Raw genomic sequence first — 25,135 nt, forward strand, 5'->3', positions numbered from 1 at the left:
AGGAGGATGCTGTGAGGCTGCAGAGCGACTTGGATAGATTAGGTGAGTGGGCAAATGCATGGCAGATGAAGTATAATGTGGATAAATGTGAGGTTATCCACTTTGGTGGTAAAAACAGAGAGACAGACTATTATCTGAATGGTGACAGATTAGGAAAAGGGGAGGTGCAAAGAGACCTGGGTGTCATGGTACATCAGTCATTGAAGGTTGGCATGCAGGTGCAGCAGGCGGTTAAGAAAGCAAATGGCATGTTGGCCTTCATAGCAAGGGGATTTGAGTACAGGGGCAGGGAGGTGTTGCTACAGTTGTACAGGGCATTGGTGAGGCCACACCTGGAGTATTGTGTACAGTTTTGGTCTCCTAACCTGAGGAAGGACATTCTTGCTATTGAGGGAGTGCAGCGAAGGTTCACCAGACTGATTCCCGGGATGGCGGGACTGACCTATCAAGAAAGACTGGATCAACTGGGCTTGTATTCACTGGAGTTCGGAAGAATGAGAGGGGACCTCATAGAAACATTTAAAATTCTGACGGGGTTAGACAGGTTAGATGCAGGAAGAATGTTCCCAATGTTGGGGAAGTCCAGAACCAGAGGTCACAGTCTAAGGATAAGGTGGGTAAGCCATTTAGGACCGAGATGCGGAGGAACTTCTTCACCCAGAGAGTGGTGAACCTGTGGAATTCTCTACCACAGAAAGTTGTTGAGGCCAATTCACTAAATATATTCAAAAAGGAGTTAGATGAGGTCCTTACTACTAGGGGGATCAAGGGGTATGGCGAGAAAGCAGGAATGGGGTACTGAAGTTGAATGTTCAGCCATGAACTCATTGAATGGCGGTGCAGGCTAGAAGGGCCGAATGGCCTACTCCTGCACCTATTTTCTATGTTTCTATGTTTCTATAACAAACAGCCACCCCTCTACAGTTATTATTTGCGCAACTTGCAAACACTTTTTCCTTCCAAACTTTTCAAACTCTTTCTAGGATATCCTCATCCCAAAAGGTTTCTTGCAGACACTGCCTTTAAAACACTGCAACAACTGCTGCAATTTCTTCTCCCGCCTTGTGCAGTTCACATTAATTGAGACCAATGTAATCATTGCTCCTAATAAAAGAAGTGTGCCTGATAATCCCCCTATCATCATTTAATCTCTGGCCCTTCCCTCCTCTCAATATCCTTCCCAACCTTTTGGGCAACTGTTGCTTTCTCCTGCTCTTTTTCCTTCCTGTTTGAACTTTCCTTGCAGTTTCAGCCTCTTCCTTACATTAAATTTAGGCCATGGAACTGCCCCTTCTCCATCCTTCTGCCCCTCACCAACCTTTCCCTTTCCACATGATGACCCCCCCACCCCCCAATTCCATGTCTCCATCTTCCTCTGACTCCTCACTCTCGAGGTCTTCTGTAATCTCCTGTCCCTGTTCCCCGTCAGATACAGAACCTCCCTTCGAGAGTCCTCCTGCTCACATGGTTTCTCCAACAGTGCCTCCCCCTTCGACCTCACCTCCACCGCTGACCCTTGCTCCCCGTTTCTTCTCTCTCTGGGACAATGGCGTGTCTCCACCCATCTTGTTCCCTTTTGGCGTCTTTGTCTCCCCACTCCCATCCTGCTGCCCCTCTAAGGTTCCTGCCTCTTCTGGTCCTGCCCGCTCCTGCTCCCCAAGTGGTGTGCTTACACTTACCCCGCACCTGCCTCTGCTCCCCCCACGGACACCTAAGGGCGAGCCATATTATGGCTCGACTCTGTCCCTGACCCATGATGGCCTCCGCTGACTTTGTCCTTTTCCACCACACTTGGTGTGTTTTCCACCAGCTCCATCCTGTTTTCTGCTCCACAATTTTCTGCCTCTTCTTGCGCTCTTTCCTCATTCCGTTCGGCGGCTGTGTCCTCCGCCTGCTCTGCTCTTCTGGCCACTCCACTTACACCTCCTGCTCCTTCTCCCATCTCTTCGTCGCTCAAGGAGCTTACTTCTGCCTCACACTCACAGCAGGCGGGGTCTTTGTGACAAACCGCACAGCTCTCTGCCTTGCAGTTCCGAACGATGTGTCCAGACTTGCCACAGTTATAACAATGTAGGTCTGGACAGCTTCTTACTAAATGGTCGTGTCCAAGACAGTAATAACAAACCTTCACCTGGTTATCATGCAGAACCCGGAAGTACTGCACTCCTTCCATTGTCTCGAATTTCATGCTGTCGGGTAATGACTTCACCCCCTCTGGGAAACGCACATTTACGTAACGGGTTCCATCGGCTACCCGCATTCCAGGATAGTATCTCCTCTTTATTACTGAGCAAAGTTTAATGTCCCACTACTCCAACTTTTTTATCAGCACATCGTCCTCAACATAAACCGGCAGGTTTAAGAATGAAACCACCACCTCTTCAGAATACAGCAACGATACGTCCAAGTACTTCTCACAAACCTTCAGGCTCAGTAAAAGTCTTTGCACCTCCTCTCGGCCACTGAGCATCACTTCGAATCCAACATTCGGCTTTGGTCAGCAAGCAAAGCAACTTCCCTCACTGCAGTCCTCATGCACTGCCTGGATCATATCCCAAGCTCGCATCTCCTTATCTTGGCAGTGAACCACCACTGTGTTTTCTTTTCCAAACCTCCTGGGGTCCCAGTCCAAATCTTTGGGCCTTTTATTCTCCCCTCTCAAGACATTCTCTCCCCTGATTAAATTCCATCTGGCTGATGTTTATGGGCCAAAAAGGCCCTAAAATTTGAAAAAAAAACAAAAGCCCACCACCAACATTTTACAAACTCACTCCAACCCCTGCAGTAATCAGCAGCACCTGCTCACTCCTAGCCCCTCCCACCTGGAGTGTGCTACCCACTGAGCCAAGGCTGACAGGCTGATATGCAACGATGTTACATAGAATTCATGGTGATTTGACAAAAACTACTCAATATGAATTCTTAATCTGTGCATGTCTGTATGTGTGCTTACACTAATGTATGTGCTGGGAATGTGTGCACATATGTGAGCTTATACAGGGAATAATAGAAAAAAAATATCTTGCATTCATATCGAACCTTTCATGATGTCAGGAAGTCTCAAAGTGCTTAACAGCCACCGAGTCAGTGCTTTCAGGAAATGCTAGAAAATGATGGGAATTTTCACTGTAAAAACCATTAAATGATTTAAATTCAGGTCAATGATATTGCTGATTACAGTCATAAGTCGCCTGCGATTTGTCCTTATCTTGACCCTGTGATTGCACCCTATTTAAGGTAGGGTGAAGCATTTCTAACCACGTGTGGTGCTGAATAAAGACTTGCACAGTGTGGTGTCCTGGGGTAAGGGCAAAAGGAAAACTTAATCCGATGTGCTAGGCGTCAATCACAATGACGGCGATATCAAGATGTGACAGAGCCTTCTGATAACACAGCAGCATTTGTCCAAGATGATTTTTAATGAGGCTTTGAATTCAGTGGAAGCTGCCTTGTGACTTGTCATTGTCATCATAATATCACGCCTGTGGGAATATAATTGACACTGCTGCCTAAGTCAGCCAAAGTGGGCCAGATGTTCAGGGGCCTCTCAGTGAAGAAACAGGAAAACAAAGAACCAGTTGAGCTTGTTTTCTTGATTCTCAACCTTGTTTTCAAATCTCTCCACGGCCTCACCCCTCCCTAGCTCTGTAACCTCCTCCAGCCCCGCAACCCGCCGAGATATCTGCATTCCTCCAAATCTGACCTCGTGAACATCCCCGATTTTAATCGCGCCATCATTGGTGGCAGTGCTTTCAGCTGCCTAGGCCCCTCCTTGAATTCCCTCTCTGCCTCTCCACCTTTCTTTCCTCCTTTAAGACGTTCCTTAAGACCTACTTCTTTGACCAAGTTTTTGTTCATCTGTCCTAATATCTCTTTATGTGGCTCGGTGTCAAAGTTAACTGATATTTATTCCCATCTTCAATATTTTTATAACTAATAAACAGAAGTGCTCAGAGAAAATTAAAAACAAATAATACACAATTTTTTTTAATGGCCCTTTGATTTTTCTCTAGGGTTGCTCGCAGTACTATCCAGGAGATTAATCTTCAACTCCTGGAAATACCAGAACAATTCTGCAGGGTTGGCAAAGAGGCTGTGACCCTATGTGGGGAAATCCATGCATTTACTCATTGAAGCCATCAGAGGGAGCCCATGAACAAGAAGTCAGGGAATCCATCTTGGCCATTGCAATTTAAAGAAAAACAGGATGTGCAGATGAGAACCATACTGCTGTGTCTGACCAGGTCTTTCACCCGTGTCTCCAGCTAACTGATACCCATCTGAGATACGCGTCTGCTCCCCTCATTCACAAAAACTAGAAGGATGTCATTAATGACCATTGGTAGGAAGGCTTTCGGCTTTCCTTGTCCACAAGCCTGGTGTCGCTAGTATATAGAATCATAGAAATTTGCAGCACGGAAGGAGGCCATTTCAGCCAATTGTGTCCGTGCCGGCCGACAAAGAGCTATCCAGCCTAATCTCATATTCCAACTCTTGGTCCATAGCCTTGCAGGTTACGCATCATGCTGTTCAGAAGAGAGGAGTTGTTGGTGGAGCAGCATTTTGAGGGTTTGAGGAAAAGCCCAAAGGAGGTACAGCAAAGTCTTCCCTGTCACATAATGGACAACCATGGGAGGACGCTAAGGAAGGGTTTATATTGGGATAGGGGTGGAGAGGTCATACCCTTGACAATGGAAGCAATGAGAGATGTGAGTGGTGTCATGTATTCAACCAGCATTGTAACCCATGTATAAACTGACCTAAGTTGTACACCGTGAGAACACTGACCACTAGGTGGTGAATGTGTGGGAGACACTCCTAACCTAGACCTTCAGATATAAAAGGGGAAGCTCCACCCACTTCCTGCACTTGAGTGCTAAGGAATAAAGGACAGGTCACAGACTGACCTTCTCTCAAGCATGGGCCTCGTGTGCATTTATACTGTATAGTAAGGACGTATCAATGGCGACAAGAAACTGGGATTTAAACCACGCGAGCATGGACACTAGCAGAACAGACGAGAGGTGCTGTGTTAAGGAATGGTTGGGACAGAGATTCAACATTGTTAAAGCAGCACACAGTTCTCCAGGCAGACAAGGGCAGTCGGGCATGCCCCAACATGTAGTCGAACCCAGAGGGGGAGTTCGACAGAGACAATGGCAAGCTGAACGGCGATTTACGCCACTGCAAGGGACAATGCGGCCAGTAATGGGGCCATCAACACCTGTTAATGACGCACTCAAGGACAATAACAGGGGCAGTCAGGGACGATCGACTGGCAAGGGACCTTTTGTTTCAAACCGCAGCTCATGCTGGAGGCGTGGAGGCACACAATCAGCCGGAGTTTGCAGAGGTGAGCAAAATACCTGCAGAAATTGCAGAAATGAACGCTGGGGGAAATCGCTGGAAGCTGAAGTTCAGCGAGTTCATGTGGAGCACGTATACAGTTCATACACCAGGACACCACCGATAATAATGAAAGTGCTCCTCAATGGCATCCCAGTATCAATGGAGTTAGACATGGGGGCCAGCCAGTCCCTGATGGGTATCAAACAATTCAAGAAGTTGTGGGCGTCCAAGGCCAGGAGGCCAAAATTATCGCCAATTGACACATAGCTACGGACTTAGACAAAGCAGATCATTCCGGTGCTAGGCAGCGCCACGGTAGTCGTGACCCACAAAGATTCGGAGAACAGACTGCCACTCTGGATTGTCCCAGGGGATGGTCCCGCACTACTGGGGAGGAGTTGGCTTGCTGTCATGAACTGGAAATGGAGCGACGTCAATGAAATTTCCTCTGTGGAGCGAGTATCATGCTCACAAATCTTGGACAAATTTGACTCATTATTTCAACCCGGCATTGGCACTTTCATGGGGGCCAAGGTAGTGATTCACATAAACCCGGACGCCAGGCCAGTACACCACAAGGCCAGAGCGGTGCCGTATGTGATGCAGGAAAAGATAGAAGGCGAATTGGACTACCTGCTGAGGGAAGGCATCATCTCGCCAGTCGAATTCAGTGACTGGGCGAGCCCGATTGTGCCAGTGCTCAAGGCGGATGGGTCGGTCAGGATATGTGGCGATTACAAGGCCACCATCAATCGGGTGTCACTCCAAGACCAGTACCCGCTACTGAGAGCGGAGGACCTCTTTGCGACGCTATCCGGTGGCAAACTTTTTTCAAAATTGGACCTGACCTCAGCTTACATGACCCAGGAGCTGGCGAGTGAGTCGAAGAAGCTGACCACCATCACGACACACAAGGGGTTGTTTGAGTACAACAGATGTCTGTTCGGGATTCGCTCGGCCACCGCGATCTTCCAACGAAATATGGAAAGCCTCCTCAAGTCGATTCCAGGGACGGTGGTTTTTCAGGACGACATCCTCATTACGGGTTACAATACTGAAGAACACCTCCACAACCTGGAGGAGATGCTACGCAGACTGGACCGGGTAGGGCTGCGACTGAAAAAGGTGAAGTGCGTCTTCCTAGCTCCAGAGGTAGAATTCCTGGGGATGAGGGTAGCAGCAGACGGGATCAGCCCTACTGCGTCCAAGACGGAAGCGATCCAGAGAGCACCCAGACCCCGTAACACGACGGAGCTGCGTTCATTCCTGGGGCTCCTGAACTATTTTGGTAACTTTCTTCCCAAATTGAGCACGCTGCTAGAGCCGCTACATGTGCTCCTACGCAAAGGTCGCGAATGGGTCTGGGGGGACAGCCAGGAAAGGGCTTTTAATAGAGCACACAATTTGTTATGTTCCAACAATCTGTTAATGCTATATGACCCATGTAAGAAACTTGTGTTAACGTGCGATGCATTGTCCTATGGTGTCGGGTGTGTGTTGCAGCATGTCAATGCCAAGGGTCAGTTACAGCCGGTAGCTTATGCCTCCAGAAGTCTGTCCCAGGCAGAAAGGGGCTACGGGATGGTAGAAAAGGAGGCGCTCGCATGTGTATATGCGGTAAAGAAAATGCACCAGTACCTGTTTGGCAGGAAATTTGAGCTGGAGACAGATCATAAACCCCTAACATCCCTTTTGGCCGACAACAAGGCCATAAATGCAAAGGCATCGGCCCGCATACAGAGGTGGGCACTCACGTTAGCCGCCTATGACTACACAATTCGGCACAGACCGGGCACCGAAAACTGCACCGATGCACTCAGCAGGCTCCCACTAGCCACCACTGAGGGGGCTACCGAGCATGCTGCTGAGATAGTCATGGCTGTTGAAGCTTTCGGAAGCGAAGGCTCACCCGTGACAGCCCATCAGATTAAGGTCTGGACAAATAGAGATCTGCTATTGTCTCTAGTCAAGAAATGTGTCCTGAATGGGGACTGGGCAGCCACGTACAGGGCATGCCCTGAGGAATTTAAACCATTTCACAGGCGCAGGGATGAACTCTCGATTCAGGCCGATTGCCTATTGTGGGGAAACAGCGTAGTCATGTCCCAGATGGGCAGAGAGGTGTTCATCAGAGAAACTCCACGATGGGCACCCGGGCATTGTCACGATGAAGGCAATTGCCAGGTCACACGTTTGTGTTCGCAGGTGCAACACGTTGCCCAGCTGGGCAATGCATCCAGGGAAGCCCCCCTTAGCCCCTGGCCATGGCCCGCCAAGCCTTGGTCACGCATCCATTTGGACTACGCAGGTCCTTTCATGGGGAGAATGTTTTTGGTTGTAGTAGATGCCTACTCCAAATGGATCGAGTATGACATTTTAAATTCAAGCACATCCTCTGCCACGGTAGAAAGTCTACGGGCAATGTTCGCCGCCCACGGTCTATCGGACATCTTGGTCAGCGACAATGGCCCGTGCTTCACAAGCACTGAATTCCAGGACTTCATGGCAGGCAATGGAATTAACCATGTTAGAACGGCAACGTTCAAGCCGGCCTCAAACGGCCAGGCAGAACGAGCAGTGCAGATAATCAAACAGGGGATGCTCAGAATCCAAGGGGGTTCCCTACAAACCCGCTTATCACGCCTCCTGTTGGCCGAAAGATCCCGACCACACTCGCTCACAGGGGTTCCACCTGCAGAGCTGCTAATGAAAAGGACGATCAAAACCCGGTTAACCCTTATACACCCCACCATGAAAGAAATTGTCGAGAGCAGGCGCCAGTCACAATATCACTACCATGACAGGAATGCGAGGGCGTAATGTATTGATGTAAATGATCCTGTTTTTGTCCTCAACTACGCTGCAGGGCCCAAATGGCTCGCAGGCACTGTGGTTGCCAAAGAGGGAAATAGGATTCTGGTAGTTAAACTTACCAATGGACAAATCTGCCGCAAACACGTGGATTAAACAAAAAGAAGGTTCAGCAACCCCATTGACAAAGCAGAGGAAGAACACGATGTAGAGTTCACTCCACCACAGCTGACCGAACACAGGAACCAAAGGGAGCAGAGCCCAGTCACTGTGGGCAGTTCGAACAGGCCTGAGGCACCACAAACAGCAGACACTCAGGCCAGCGCCCAATAACCAGAGCCCCAACTCAGGCGCTCTACAAGGGAGCGTAAACCACCAGAGAGACTCAACCAGTGATCCCAATAAGACTTTGAGGGGGGAGGTGATATCATGTATTCAAGCAGCATTGTAACCCATGTATAAACTGACCTACGTTGTACACCGTGAGAACACTGACCACTACGTGGTGAACTTGTGGGAGACACTCCTAACCTGGACCTTCAGATATAAAAGGGGAAGCTCCACCTACTTCCTGCACTTGAATGCTAAGGAATAAAGGACAGGTCACAGACTGACCTTCTCTCAAGCATGGGCGTCGTGTGCATTTGTCCTGTATAGTAAGGACGTATCAAGTGGCATTTCGTATCTAGACGCATCTGGTAAAGTCACTGAATTTCTTTAAACTCTGCATTGCAGGTCTTTAGGTAAATGCCGTCAACATTGACTTGGTTGGTGATCTCCTGCTAAGACTCGTCCGCAGCTCACTGTGCCCAGCTGGCCACCCATCCATCGGAAAAATAATGTGCACCCCCCCCCCCACACCCCCCGCCCCACCCACCCCGGACTCGCTTCACCAATATTTTTACTGTTCTGTCAGAAAACTGCCAGGCAATTGCTGCTGGACATCTCTCAGAAGTTTCAGTCACTGGTTTACACAGCTGTGGCTCAGTGGATAGCACTCCCACTTCTGAGTCAAAAGGTTGTGGGCTCAAGTCCCAGTGACTTCAGCACAAAATCTAGGGCTGGCGCTCCAGCGCAGTCCTGAGGGAGTGCTGTACTGTCGGAGGTGCTGTCTTTTTGGATGCGATATTACATTGAGGCTCCGCCTGCCCTCTCAGGTGGATGTTAAAGACCCCATGGTGCTATTTTGGAGAAGAACAGGTGAGTTTTCCCCGGTTTCCTGGCCAATATTTATCCCTTAACCAACAAAACTAAAACAGATTATTTGGTCATTTTCTCATTGCTGTTTGTGGGACCTTGCTGTACACAATTTGGCTGCTGTGCTTCTGACATTACAGCAGTGAGTGCCCGACAAAAAGTACTTCATTGGCTGTAAAGTGTGTTGAGACATCTTGTGGTCGTGAAAGCCATGATATAAATGCAAATTCTTTCTTTCTTTCCTTTGCCTGTTTTGGGCCTGAGAAAGTAGACTGACCCTTGAAGCTGCTGCAGGCCTTTAAGAATTGCAGCAACACATAGCTTCCTGCCCTTAATGGGTGAACTTCCAATCCCAGTGACTAGTCAGGCCTAAAACTTGACTAGAAAGTGTCAATTAAATGGAACCCAGGCACTCGTCAGGGTTCTCTGCTGGTTGACTTGGCTGGATTCTAATCTCCACCCACCGGGTCAAACCCAACATACTAAACTCAGCAAACTCGATAACTTGATCTTTCCAGCCTAATCCACAGGGTACCAATGTGTTACAGAATGGTTCATCATCCCCAGTGTGTATAACATGGTTATAACCCTTTGAAAAAAATTATTCTCAGCATGTGAGCACGCTTGTAAGATTGGCATTTAATGCTCGTGCATTGTTGCCCTGGGTAGTTTTACTACAACTGAGTGTCTTGGTCGTCTATTTCAGAAGGCAGTTAATCTTAGGATCGTAGAATGGTTACAGCATAGAAGGAGACCATTCAGCCCGTCGAACCCGGGCTCTCTGCAAGAGCACTTCAGCTAGTCCCACTCCCCCGCCCTTTCCCCGTAGCCCTAAAATTTATTTTCCTTCAAGTATTATTCAATTCCTTTTTGAAAGCCATAATTGAGTCTGCCTCCACCTTCCTTTCACGCAGTGCATTCCAGATCCTAACCACTCGCTGTGTAAAAAGGTTTTTTCTTATGTCGTCTCTAGTTCTTCTGCCAATCACCTTAAATCAGGTCCTCTGGTTCTTGACCCTTCTGCCAATTGGAACAGTTTCTCTCTATCTACTCTGTCTAGACCCCACATGATTTTGAACACCTCTATCAAATCTCCTCTCAGTCTTCTCTGCTCCAAGGAGAACAACCTCAGCCTCTCCAGTCTATCCATGTAACTGAAGTCCCTCATCCCTGGAACCATTCTTGTAAATCTTTTCTGCACCCTCACTAAAGCCTTCACATCCTTCCTAAAGTGTGGTGCCCAGAATTGGACACAATACTCCAGTTGAGGCCAAACCAGTGTTTTATAAAGATTCATCATCACTTCCTTGCACTTTATGACTGGAATTTTCCTTACCTTGGCAGGTCCGGTGCAGGCGGTGTCCATGGCGGGTCGCGACCCTGCTGCTGGCTCCATCCAGAAAATGAACTTACCTTAATGGGCCCTATTAACCCTACCCAGCGCGTTATCTGGCCCAGTGAGATGGAATGGGCCCAGTGACGTCATTCATGACGCATTTTAAGCCAGGATCCTTAAAGTTACCCTGACGACATTAAGTTTTAAGTTTAATCTAACATAGTGGGTGTTGAATCTTTACTGTACAATAATATAATACAAGTTATATATGAGTGACAAAGAAATATTTAAATAATATAATTAAGTAATATGATGCTATCTACAAATGTGAGCAAGAACATAACTAAAAAAGTCCATTAATTAGAAAGTTATTGGTGCTTTAGTCACAAATCTATAGACATTTGTATCAGTAACTGGTACACTTAAAATGTGTGTGTGTATAGGTAATACATAAAAATAAGCATATTTTAAATGGAATTGTAAAGGTGTGGATTTACAATCTTATGCAAGTTGAGCAGAAGAGCTGCGGAATCCCCGACAAACAGTGCAAGTACTGCTTACAATGTGTTTCTGGGATTTCTGCAGCTTTTCCTTTTAAGTTAACAATGGACAAGTGAGAGAACCTCTGCAGAAATCCACCCTAAATAAATTAAATTAGTCATATTCAGGAACTGAAAGCAACTTGAACTAATGGAATGAGTGATGAGAATGAAATTGTTACAGTTGATGACTTGATTTAATCTGTAACTGGACAATCACAGCATAGAATCATTGAAATTTACAGCACAGAAGGATGCCATTTCAGTCCATCATTTCCACGCTGGCCGACCAAGAGCTATCCAACCTAATCCCACTTTCCAGCTCTTCGTCCATAGCCCTGTAGGTTATGACACTTTAAGTGCACATCCAAGTATCTTTTAAATGTGGTGAGGCTTTCTGCCTCTACCACCCTTTCAGGCAGTGAGTTCCATACCCCCACTACCCTCTGGGTAAAGAAATATCTCCTCTATACCTTCCCCCAATTACTTTAAATCTATACCCCCTGGTTGTTGATCCCTCTGCCAAGGGAGACAGGTCCTTCCTATCCACTCCATCCTGGCCCCTCATAATTTTATACACCTCAATCAGGTCTCCCCTCAGCTTCCTTTGTTCCAAAGAAAACAGACCCAGCATCTCTAATCTTTCTTCATATCCAAAATTCTCCAGTCCAGGCAACATTCTTGTAAATCTCCTCTGCATCCTTTCCAGTCCAATCACATCTTTCCTGTAATGTGGTGACCAGAACTGTACACAGTACTCCAGCTGCGGCATAACCAGTGTTTTATACAGTTCAAGCATAACATCCTTGCTCTTGTATTCTATGCCTTCTTAACCACTTTATCTACCTGGCCTGCTATCTTCAGGGATCTGTTAGAAACATTGGGCCCAAGTTTCGGGTGGAGTTGCTCCTAGTTTTTTGGAGCAATTAATTTAGTTTGGAATATGTTAGAAATTGCAATTCTCGCATATTAGTTTGCTCCAGTTCTAGTGAGTTAGTTTAGGTTGGCTTTAGGTAAGGTACTTTTTTTTCAAAAGGGGGTGTGTCCAGCCACTCAGGCCTGTTTTGCAAGTTTCGGCAGTGAAAACTTACTACAAACTAACTTAGGATGGAGTAAGTGTCCACTTTTGTAAGTACTGAAAAACCTTACCTAGAGTTAAGTTTAGTGCAGGCACAACCAGAGACGGGGGGTGGGAAGCATTAAACACAAAGGACACATCAACATCACAACAGGGGAGGGTAAGGGAAGTTAGAGGATTTTCCATAAACACCTTCACAACAACATTAAAGAAGCAAAGTACATTTAAAGCACTAAGCGCTAAACAAAGCAGTACATTTAAAGCACCAAGCACTAAACGAAGCACAAAAAGTAATAAGCAATTAATTAATAAAAAATAGAAGGATCCTTGCACCTAAAGCACCAAGACCAAAGTAATAAGTAATCAATCAATAAAAATAGAAGTCCTACCTTTATGTGAAGGGAAGGTGTCTCTGTCAGTGTCTCTCTCTGTAGTGTCTCTCTCTCTCTGCATCTGACAGTGACGGGGGGTGGTGTCTATGTGTGTGTATGTGTGGGAGTGGGAGGGGTGGGGTGTGTGTGTGTGGGGTGTGTGGGAGGGGTGGGGTGTGTCTGTTTGGGTGTGGGAGGGGTGGGGTGTGTCTGTGTGGGGTGTGTGGGAGGGGTGGGGTGTGTGTGTGTGTGGGGGGGGGTGGGAGAGTGTGTGTGGGGGGGGTAGGAGGGGGGTGTGTGTGTGGGGGGGTGGGGGTGTGTGTGTGTGTGGGGGGGTTTGGAAGGGGTGTGTGTGTGTGGGGGGGGTGGGAGGGGTGTGTGTGTGTGGGGGGGGTTGGGAGGGGGTGTGTGTGTGGGGGGGAGGGTTGGGAGGGGGTGTGTGGGTGTGTGTGTGGGGGGGTGGGAGGGGGTGTGTGGATGTGTGTGTGTGTGGAGGGTGGGGGGGAGGGTGTGTGTGTGTGGGGGGGTGTATGTGGGGAGGGGTGTGAGCGGGTGTGTGTGTGTGGGGGTGGGGGGGGTTGTGGGGGTGTGTGTGGGGGGTGCGTGTGTGTGTGTGTGTGTGTGTGGGGAGGTGGGGGTGTGTGTGTGGGGGGGGGGAGATGTGGGGGGAGTGGGTGTGAGTGGGGGAGAGGCTGGAAGGAGGCACGCCTGCTCTCTCCTCCGGCCCTTCGATCATTGAGTGCCCCCCAACCCACGCTCCCTCCAACCCACGCTCCCGCCTCCATCCCTGTTGCCACGCTCCCCCCCCTCCCGCCCCCGGTTGCCACGCTCCCCTCCGCCCCCCTGGTCGCCACGCTCCCCCCCCCGGTTGCCACACTCCCCCCCCCCAACCCTGGTTGCCACGCTCCTCCCCCCCTCCCCACCCCGGTTGCCACGCTCCTCCCCCCCTCCCCACCCCGGTTGCCATGCTTCCCCCCTCCCCCTCCCCTCCCCCTCCCCCCCCCCCCGGTACCCACGCCCCCCCCCGCCCCCTGGTATCCACGCTCTCCCGAGCCATTGCGCAGGCGCGCATGCTCCAGCGCGCCTGCGCAACGCTGCCGGCTCTGAGAAGAAGGCATGATCCCTAGCCCCGCCCCCCTGCAGGCAGGCTCCTCCCCAGGGAAACTACGCTGCGCCACGCCACTCCATGGTCCAGGAGGACCGGAGAATTGCTGCTGAATATTCCGGCGCACCTTCGAGCCCAGGCAGGTCACGTAAGTCTCGGAGGTGCGCCGTTTTAACCAGATGCCGAAGCTTGGGCCCATAGAAACATAGAAAATAGGTGCAGGAGTAGGCAATTTGGCCCTTCTAGCCTGCACCGCCATTCAATGAGTTCATGGCTGAACATGTAACTTCAGTACCCCCTTCCTGCTTTCTCGCCATACCCCTTGATCCCCCGAGTAGTAAGGACTACATCTAACTCCCTTTTGAATATATTTAGTGAATTGGCCTCAACAACTTTCTGCGGTAGAGAATTCTACAGGTTCACCACTCTCTGGGTGAAGAAGTTTCTCCTCATCTCGGTCCTAAATGGCTTATCCCTTATCCTTAGACTGTGACCCCTGGTTCTGGACTTCCCCAACATTGGGAACATTCTTCCTGCATCTAACCTGTCTAAACCCGTCAGAATTTTAAACGTTTCTGTTGACATGCACTCCAAGATCCCTTTGTTCCTCTACACTTTTCAGTGTCGTACCATTTAATGTGTATTCCCTTGCCTTGTTAGATCTCCCCAAAAGCATTACCTCACAGTTCTCCGGATTGAATTCCATTTGCCATACTGTGAGAAAAACCTGGCCAGAAACAACACAAACATTTATTTAAATGGCACATATCATTTTTTATAGTGCAGATCAATTCACTGCAGTTATTTTTGAGAAAGTTCTCCTAAACACACTTCAGAAATTCTTGCCCCTCTCTGCCCTTTACACTATTCCTATCCCAGTCTATATTAGGATAATTGAAGTCCCCCATTAACACTACTCTATAGTTCTTGCACCTCTCTGTAATTTCCCTGCAAATTTGCTCCTCTATATCCTTCCCATTATTTGGTGATCCATAGAATATATCTAGTAGTGTAATGGCACCTCTATTGTTTCTTAACTCTAAACAAATAGATTATCTCCTTGATGCCTCCAGGACATCCTCTCCTCCAGCACTGTAACATTCTCTATAATCAATAAGTTAAGAGTCAACGGGGGTCATTTTGACTTTGTGCGACAATGTAAAATGGGGGATAGTGAATGGGAGATAGCCTGTTGTACATCTCTCATGATTTTTATATCCATTGAAGTCACTGAATTAACCCCAACCACATAGGTATGGAACCAGAGCCATATGCAAAAAGAAAGAAAGTCTTGCATTTACATAGTGCCTTTCATGACCACCGGATGTTTCAAAGCGCTTTACAGCCAATGAAGTACTTTTGAAGTTTAATCACTGTTGTGATGTGGGAAATGCGGCAGCCAATTTGTGCACAGCAAGCTCCCACAAACAACAATGTGATAATGACCAGATAATCTGTTTTAGTGATGTTGATTGAGAGCTAAATATTGGCCAGGACACCAGGGATAACTCTCCTGCTCTTCTTTGAAATAGTGCCATGGGATCTTTTACATCCACTTGAGAGAGCAGACGGGGCCTTGGTTTAACGTCTCATCCAAAAAATGTCACCTCTGACAGAGCAGCGGTACGCAAGCACTGCATGAGAGTGTCAGCTTTGATTTTTTTTGTGCTCTAGTCTCTGGAGTGGGACTTGAACTCACAACTTTTGGATTCAGAGGCACAAGTGCTACCAACTGCGTTTCTGTGGCCACAACGGAGACTCCAGGATGGTATGTTGCCTCCCTGGTGCAAGGGTCAAGGATGTCTCAGAGCAGGTGCAGGACATTCTAAAAAGGGAGGGAGAACAGCCAGTTGTCGTGGTGCACATTGGTACCAACGACATAGGTAAAAAATGGGATGAGGTCCTACGAAACGAATTTAAGGAGCTAGGAGCTAAATTAAAATAGGACCTCAAAAGTAGTAATCTCCAGATTGCTACCAGTGCCACGTGATAGTCAGAGTAGGAATCGCAGGATAGCGCAGATGAATACGTGGCTTGAGCAGTGGTGCAGCAGGGAGGGATTCAAATTCCTCGGGCATTGGAACCGGTTCTGGGGGAGGTGGGACCAGTACAAAGCGGACGGTCTGCACCTGGGCAGGACCGGAACCAATGTCCTAGGGGGAGTGTTTGCTAGTGCTGTTGGGGAGGAGTTAAACTAATATGGCAGGGGGATGGGAACCAATGCAGGGAGACAGAGGGAAACAAAAAGGAGACAAAAGCAAAAGACAGAATGGAGATGAGGAAAAGTGGAGGGCAGAGAAACCCAAGGCAAAGAACAAAAAGGGCCACTGTACAGCAAAATTCTAAAAGAACAAAGGGTGTTAAAAAAACAAGCCTGAGGGCTTTGTGTCTTAATGCAAGGAGTATCCGCAATAAGGTGGATGAATTAACTGTGCAAATAGATGTTAACAAATATGATGTGATTGGGATTACGGAGACGTGGCTCCAGGATGATCAGGGCTGGGAACTCAACATCCAGGGGTATTCAACATTCAGGAAGGATAGAATAAAAGGAAAAGGAGGTGGGGTAGCATTGCTGGTTAAAGAGGAGATTAATGCAATAGTTAGGAAGGACATTAGCTTGGATGATGTGGAATCTATATGGGTAGAGCTGCAGAACACCAAAGGGCAAAAAACGTTAGTGGGAGTTGTGTACAGACCTCCAAACAGTAGTAGTGATGTTGGGGAGGGCATCAAACAGGAAATTAGGAGTGCATGCAATAAACGTGCAGCAGTTATAATGGGTGACTTTAATATGCACATAGATTGGGCTAGCCAAACTGGAAGCAATACGGTGGAGGAGGATTTCCTGGAGTGCATAAGGGATGGTTTTCTAGACCAATATGTCGAGGCACCAACTAGGGGTGAGGCCATCTTAGACTGGGTGTTGTGTAATGAGAGAGGATTAATTAGCAATCTCGTTGTGCGAGGCTCCTTGGGGAAGAGTGACCATAATATGGTGGAATTCTGCATTAGGATGGAGAATGAAACAGTTAATTCAGAGACCATGGTCCAGAACTTAAAGAAGGCGAACTTTGAAGGTATGAGGCATGAATTGGCTAGGATAGATTGGCGAATGATACTTAAGGGGTTGACTGTGGATGGGCAATGGCAGACATTTAGAGACCGCATGGATGAACTACAACAATTGTGCATTCCTGTCTGGCTTAAAATAAAAAAGGGAAGGTGGCTCAACCGTGGCTATCAAGGGAAATCAGGGATAGTATTAAAGCCAAGGAAGTGGCATACAAATTGGCCAGAAATAGCGGCGAACCCGGAGACTGAGAGAAATTTAGAACTCAGCAGAGGAGGACAAAGGGTTTGATTAGGGCAGGGAAAATGGAGTACAAGAAGAAGCTTGCAGGGAACATTAAGGTGGATTGCAAAAGTTTCTATAGATATGTAAAGAGAAAAAGGTTAGTAAAGACAAACGTAGGTCCCCTGCAGTCAGAATCAGGGGAAGTCATAACGGGGAACAAAGAAATGGCGGACCAATTGAACAAGTACTTTGGTTCGGTATTCACTAAGGAGGACACTAACAACCTTCCGGATATAAAAGGGGTCAGAGGGTCTAGTAAGGAGGAGGAACTGAGGGAAATCCTTATTAGTCGGGAAATTGTGTTGGGGAAATTGATGGGATTGAAGGCCGATAAATCCCCAGGGCCTGATGGACTGCATCCCAGAGTACTTAAGGAGGTGGCCTTGGAAATAGCGGATGCATTGACAGTCATTTTCCAACATTCCATTGATTCTGGATCAGTTCCTATCGAGTATCCTAGCCAATGTAACCCCACTTTTTAAAAAAGGAGGGAGAGAGAAAACAGGGAATTATCGACCGGTCAGTCTGACATCGGTAGTGGGTAAAATGATGGAATCAATTATTAAGGATGTCATAGCAGTGCATTTGGAAAGAGGTGACATGATAGGTCCAAGTCAGCATGGATTTGTGAAAGGGAAATCATGCTTGACAAATCTTCTGGAATTTTTTGAGGATGTTTCCAGTTGAATGGACAAGGGAGAAGCAGTTGATGTGGTATATTTGGACTTTCAGAAGGCTTTCGACAAGGTCCCACACAAGAGATTAATGTGCAAAGTTAAAGCACATGGGATTGGGGGTAGTGTGCTGACATGGATTGAGAACTGGTTGTCAGATAGGAAGCAAAGAGTAGGAGTAAATGGGGACTTTTCAGAATGGCAGGCGGTGACTAGTGGGGTACCGCAAGGTTCTGTGCTGGGGCCCCAGCTGTTTACATTGTACATTAATGATTTGGACGAGGGGATTAAATGTAGTATCTCCAAATTTGCGGATGACACTAAGTTGGGTGGCAGTGTGAGCTGTGAGGAGGATGCTATGAGGCTGCAGAGTGACTTGGATAGGTTAGGTGAGTGGGCAAATGCATGGCAGATGAAGTATAATGTGGATAAATGTGAAGTTATCCACTTTATCCACTTTGGTGGTAAAAACAGAGAGGCAGACTATTATCTGAATGGTGACAGATTAGGAAAAGGGGAGGTGCAACGAGACCTGAGTGTCATGGTACATCAATCATTGAAGGTTGGCATGCAGGTACAGCAGGCCGTTAAGAAAGCAAATGGCATGTTAGCCTTCATAGCGAGGGGATTTGAGTACAGGGGCAGGGAGGTGTTTCTACAGTTGTACAGGGCCTTGGTGAGGCCACACCTGGAGTATTGTGTACAGTTTTGGTCTCCTAACCTGAGGAAGGACATTCTTGCTATTGAGGGAGTGCAGCGAAGGTTCACCAGACTGATTCCCGGGATGGCAGGACTGACCTATCAAGAAAGACTGGATCAACTGGGCTTGTATTCACTGGAGTTCAGAAGAATGAGATGGGACCTCATAGAAACATTTAAAATTCTGACGGGGTTAGACAGGTTAGATGCAGGAAGAATGTTCCCAATGTTGGGGAAGTCCAGAACCAGAGGTCACAGTCTAAGGATAAGGGGTAAGCCATTTAGGACCGAGATGCGGAGGAACTTCTTCACCCAGAGAGTGGTGAACCTGTGGAATTCTCTACCACAGAAAGTTGTTGAGGCCAATTCACTAAATATATTCAAAAAGGAGTTAGATGAGGTCCTTACTACTAGGGGGATCAAGGGGTATGGCGAGAAAGCAGGAATGGGGTACTGAAGTTGAATGTTCAGCCATGAACTTATTGAATGGCGGTGCAGGCTAGAAGGGCCGAATGGCCTACTCCTGCACCTATTTTCTATGTTTCTATGTTTCTAACTGGGCTACAGTTGACATTGAAGTTGGCCAGACAGGGCAAGGATATCTGTGACATGAGTGAACCAGTTGGGTTTATATGACAATCAGACAGCTTTACTGGTACCAGCTTTTTATTTCCTAATTAAAAAAATAATAATTTAATTTCTCAAACTGCCAAGGTGGGATTTGAACTTATGCTCTGATAGGATTCTAAGATCCAGGTCTCTGGGTTACTAGTCCAGTAACATTACTGCACAACTGAACTGAAGATAAATGAGCTGAGGCAGGGATGGCCCACTGAAGCAGACACCCCAACTGTAACTGTGCCCAAATGCTCATCCACCTCAGTGTATATGCTCCTTCTTACCCAAAGGTTAAGGGAAATTCATACAATCTGGCACATGGGACACAAGGAAGGGGCTTGGCTGTGCAGTTGGTATATCTGTGTGAGGAACATAAGAACATAAGAAATAGGAACACGAGTAGGTCATACGGCCCCTCGTGCCTGTTCCCCATTCAATAAGATCATGGCTGATCTGATCATGGACTCAGCTCCACTTCCCCGCCCGCTCCCCATAACCCCTTATCCCCTTATCGTTTAAGAAACTGTCTATTTCTGTCTTAAATTTATTCATTGTCCCAGCTTCCACAGCTCTCTGAGGCAGTGAATTCCACAGATTTACAACCCTCTGAGAGAAGTAATTCCTCCTCATCTCTGTTTCAAATGGGCGGCCTTTTATTCTAAGATCATGCCCTCTAGTTCTAGTCTCTCCCATCAGTGGAAACATCCTCTCTGCATCCACCTTGTCAAGCCCCCTTAATAATCTTATACGTTTCGATAAGATCACCTCTCATTCTTCTGAATTCCAATGAGTAGAGGCCCAACCTACTCAACCTTTCCTCATAAGTCAACCCCCTCATCCCGGAATCAACCTAGTGAACCTTCTCTGAACTGCCTCCAAAGCAAGTATATTCTTTCGTAAATATGAAAACCAAAACTGCATGCAGTATTCCAGGTGTGGCTTCACCAATACCTTATATAGCTGAGCAAGACTTCCCTGCTTTTATACTCTATCCCCTTTGCAATAATGGCCAAGATTCCATTGGCCTTCCTGATCACTTGCTGTACCTGCATACTATCCTTTTGTGTTTCATGCACAAATACCCCCAGGTCCCGATGTACTGCGGCACTTTGCAATCTTTCTCCATTTGATTTTGATTTTTTTTCTGCCAAAGTGCATGACCTCACACTTTCCGACATTATACTCCATCTGCCAAATTTTTGCCTACTCGCTTAGCCTGTTTATGTCCTTTTTGCAGATTTTTTGTGGCCTCCTCACACATTGCTTTTTTTCCCATCTTTATATCGCCAGCAAACTTGGCTACGTTACACTCAGTTCCTTCTGCCAAGTCTTTAATATAGATTGTAAATAGTTGGGGTTCCAGCACTGATCCCTGTGGCACCCCACTAGTTACTGGTTGGCAACCAGAGAATGAACCATTTATCCCGACTCTCTGTTCTCTCTTAGCTAGCCAATCCTCTATCCATGCTAATATATTACCCTCAACTCCGTGAACTTTTATCGTGTGCAGTAATCTTTTATGTGGCACCTTGTCAAATGCCTTCTGGAAGTCCAAATACACCACATCCATTTTACTGAGTACCACCTCCTTAGTGATTATGAGTGGCTCTGTGATACCTGTTAAAGTACAAGTTGTAAACTATTGATAAATAGGTGAAAAACAATCTTCCAAAAGGTACATGAACTCACAGCTGTCTTCTTCCCGGTAAAATTAAGCTGTCTGTTTTATGACATCAACTGATGCTGAAGATAAGATCTGCTGCTTTTATTGTGACACAAAGCTGACAGTGTAGCGCCACAGTCCATTATCTAATGTACAGTTTGGACAGTTTCCTTCTTGATAGCAGAACGACTGTGACTGGTTGCAAAGTCCAACTGATCAATTCTGGTTCACCTTTCTTTGATAATTGAGAATATTATCTGCAATTGGGGTTGAGCAGGAGCAAATGAAATTGGAAGACCTGTGGGGAGATTAGCAACTGACCTCATTTGAACAAATTAAATTCAAGTCTTCAACTTCCTAAAAACGCTTTAAAATCTGATGTGTGAAGCTGGGATTCTAAAAGATCGAGCTTCCTTCCACTAAAGGGACCCAGTTGGGTTTAATTCGACAGTTTCATGTGTACTGTTATTAAGACCAGCTTCTTAATTGCATATTTTATAAACTGAAAACAAAGTCTCAAACTGGTAGGGTGGGATGTGAACTCATTTTCTGTGGATCATTAGTCCAGCTTAACAGAATGACTACACGACCGTACCCGATGCCTACTAGTAATGAAAATTCACTGATTTTGGTTTGCTGAGTGTCAGCTCGGTTTAGTGCTAGTAGTCTTGACTCTGAGTCTGAGGATTGTTGTTTCAAGTCCTGCTCTGGGCCTTGCTTGGGCTATCAAGGCTTACACCTCAGCACAGTATTGCTGCATTAATGGCGTTTGGATGTGACGTTTAAACCGAGGGCCCATCTGCCTGTTCATGTGGACATAAACCATCTCTTGGCACTATTTGAAGATGAGCTATGGTTTGAGGACCTTGCTGTGCACAAGTTTACTATGTAACCATGTTTGCCGACATAAAAGCATTGATTACACCTCTAAAGTAAGGTATCGGCGGTGAAGGACTTTGGGACATCCTGAGGACATGAAAAGTGTTCTCTAAATGCAAGTCCTTTCTTTCTTATTTTTACTTGTCTCTCTCCACTGCTCCATATGCTGTAACACCACACATTTGTACAATCACTTTTTTATGATTATTCTATTTATGAATTGTAGTAAAATATTATTTGCCACAAAAATGGAAAACATTCTGCATCGTACGATCCACAAATGGTGGGGAAAGTTACCACTGCTGCAATAACCTGCTGGATCAGTCAACACACACTCCACTCACCACCACTTTAAACACTTGACACACTCACTGTAAAGTACATGGAAGTGGAGTGCTTGTTGACTGTTAACATTGGCTGGTTATATTATTGGAAGGCTGACCTAAGTGACACATGCAATGAATGCAGTTTGCCACTTTTAACCTTGTCTATGCTGGTGCGAGAGGACATGTACCAGCCCACTCGCCTATGAATCAGAACCCCACTCTAGGGACATGAGCACTAAATCACTAAAACAGATGATCTGGTCATTATCTCATTGCCATGTGCGGGTCCTTGCTGTGTGCGAAATTGGCTGCTGCATTTCCTACATTACAACAGTGACTGCACTTCAAAAAAGTACTTAATTGGCTGTGAAGTGCTTTGAGATGTCATGAGGTTGTGAAAGAGCTATAGAAATGCAATTCTTTATTTTCTCTTATTAGGGCTGGCTCTTAATATCCATGATTTGCCCAATATTGATAGTTCTGTGCGGTCAGGCAAATGTCAGCAGCACCTAAGAATAGTTAAGAATAGACACAAGTAGGTTACATTTTCCAACTCTAATTAGAAAGTCAGCTTAATGCTTGTGTGGGCAACAGCAGCTGGGATGCTCAGAAGTGTGATGGTCAGGAACCCACCGGGAAGCAAGGCGAGGGGAGAGACTGACTGGAAATTTTGGAAAGTGTACTGAAGTATCAGTTTGCGTGTGAGGATTTATCGGTGTCCCTCAACATTTCAATTAAGCAAGTCGTTGAGGCGAAGAGCATAGATGCATTTAAAGGCAAGCTCCATAAGTTCATGAGGGAGAAAGGAACAGAAGGTTATGCTGATCGGGTGAGATGAGGATTGTGTGGAGCATAAACACCAGCATGGACTGGTTGGGCCAAATGGCTGTTTCTGTGCTGTATATTCTATGTAGTTATATCCAGACTACAGTAGCAGGTCAGTCTGCAAGGTATAATTGGTAAGCAGAGGTTGAGCTGCTGAATATTGCATGTTACTGCTCTGTCATTCAATGCTGAATTATTCAGAAACATGGAGCTAGATTTTCCACTATGGTCGCTATGGCCCAAAAATGGGCGCTATTTCCGGCCATAGTGCTTTTTTTATTTCTCAGGATTGCTGGAATATCGCCCATTTTAAAAACCGCTAGTTTTGCCTTTTTAATTTGGGTGATAGCCTTCGTGATGTGAAATAGGCCTCAGCGATGAATTCAGTCATGCAACACTGGCATCCATAGCAGTAGCTGTTCTGCGCATGCGCATTTTTTTTCAGGCAAAGAACTTTTCCCACGGGGGTTGTCAGAGAGAACAAGGGACCTGCTCCCCGTCAATAACGTTATAGAAACTTGCTTTTATTCTAGCTCCTGTTGATTTATAAAATAAAATCTATCAGCCAACTGAGGTGAAGTCCATTTCCTTCCTCATGGGATGACATACCCTGGCTCTGCTTCTACTTGTACTGTGGACCAGAGGGGGAGAAAATCCATAATTTATTAACCCTGACATTACAGCAATGTACTTGTAATGAGAAGAGACTAATTAGCAATCTTGTTGTGCGAGGCCCCTTGGGGAAGAGTGACCATAATATGGTAGAATTCTTTATTAAGATGGAGAGTGACACAGTTAATTCAGAAACTAGGTCCTGAACTTTAAGGAAAGGTAACTTCGACGTTATGAGGCGTGAATTGGTTAGAATAGACTGGCAAAGGATACATAAAGGGTTGACGGTGGATAAGCAATGGCAAACATTTAAAGATCACATGGATGAACTTCAGCAATTGTACATCCCTATCTGGAGTAAAAATAAAACGGGGAAGGTGGCTCAACTGTGCCTAACAAGGGAAATTAAGGATAGTGTTAAAACCAAGGAAGAGGCATATAAATTGGCCAGAAAAAGTATCAAACCTGAGGACTGGGAGAAATTTAGAATTCAACAGAGGAGGATAAAGGGTTTAATTAAGAGGGAGAAAATAAAGTATGAGAGGAAGCTTGCAGGGAACATAAAAACTGACTGCAAAAGCTTCTATAAATATGTGAAGAGAAAAAGATTAGTGAAGACAAATGTAGGTCCCTTGCAGTCAGATTCAGGTGAATTTATAATAGGGAACAAAGAAATGGCAGACCAATTGAACAAATACTTCGGTTCTGTCTTCACGAAGAAGACATAAATAAACTTCCGAATGTATTAGGGGACAGTGGGTCTAGTGAGAAGGAGGAACTGAAGGATATCCTTATTAGGTGGGAAATTGTGTTAGGGAAATTGATGGGATTGAAAGCTGATAAATCCCCGGGGCTGATAGTCTGCATCCCAGAGTACTTAAGGAAGTGGCCCTAGAAATAGTGGATGCATTGGTGATCATTTTCCAACAGTCTATTGACTCTGGATCAGTTCCTATGGACTGGAGGGTAGCTAATGTAACACCACTTTTTAAAAAAGGAGATAGAGAGAAAACGGGTAATTACAGACCGACTAGCCTGACATCAGTAGTGGGGAAAATGTTGGAAGCAATCATTAAGGATGAAATAGCAGTGCATTTGGAAAGCAGTGACAGGATCGGTCCAAGTCAGCGTGGATTTATGAAAGGGAAATCATGGTTGACGAATTTTTTGAGGATGTAACTAACAGAGTGAACAAGGGAGAACCACTGGATGTGGTGTATTTGGACTTTCAAAAGACTTTTGACGAGGTCCCGCAGAAGAGATTGGTGTGCAAAATCAAAGTGCATGGTATTGGGAGTAATGTACTGACGTGGATAGAGAACTGGTTGGCAGACAGGAAGCAGAGAGTCGGGATAAACGGGTCCTTTTCAGAATGGCAGGCAGTGACTAGTGGAGTGCCGCAGGGCTCAGTGCTGGGACCCCAGCTATTTACAATATACATTAACGATTTGGATGAAGGAATTGAGTGTAATATCTCCAAGTTTGCAGATGACACTAAACTAGGTGGCGGTGTGAGCTGTGAGGGGGGCGCTAAGAGGCTGCAGGGCGACTTGGACAGGTTAGGTGAGTGGGCAAATGCATAATAGATGCAGTATAATGTGGATAAATGTGAGGTTATCCATTTTGGGGGAAAAAACACGAAGGCAGATTATTATCTGAATGGCGGCAGATTAGGAAAAGGGGAGGTGCAACGAG

The 25,135-nt window shown here is 46.4% G+C and overlaps 1 protein-coding gene across 1 annotated transcript in view; it reads left to right on the top strand.

The window, feature by feature from the left end:
* Nucleotides 1-25,135, top strand: part of plb1 (phospholipase B1) — a 326,472-nt gene that overhangs the window by 32,387 nt on the left and 268,950 nt on the right. The window contains exon 5 of the mRNA XM_070884250.1: nucleotides 15,461-15,554. Within this exon, the coding sequence (XP_070740351.1) occupies nucleotides 15,461-15,554 (94 nt within the window). The remainder of the gene's footprint in view (nucleotides 1-15,460; nucleotides 15,555-25,135) is intronic.

Source organism: Pristiophorus japonicus, chromosome 7 (assembly GCF_044704955.1).
Source record: "Pristiophorus japonicus isolate sPriJap1 chromosome 7, sPriJap1.hap1, whole genome shotgun sequence".
Classification (NCBI taxonomy): Eukaryota; Metazoa; Chordata; class Chondrichthyes; family Pristiophoridae; genus Pristiophorus; species Pristiophorus japonicus.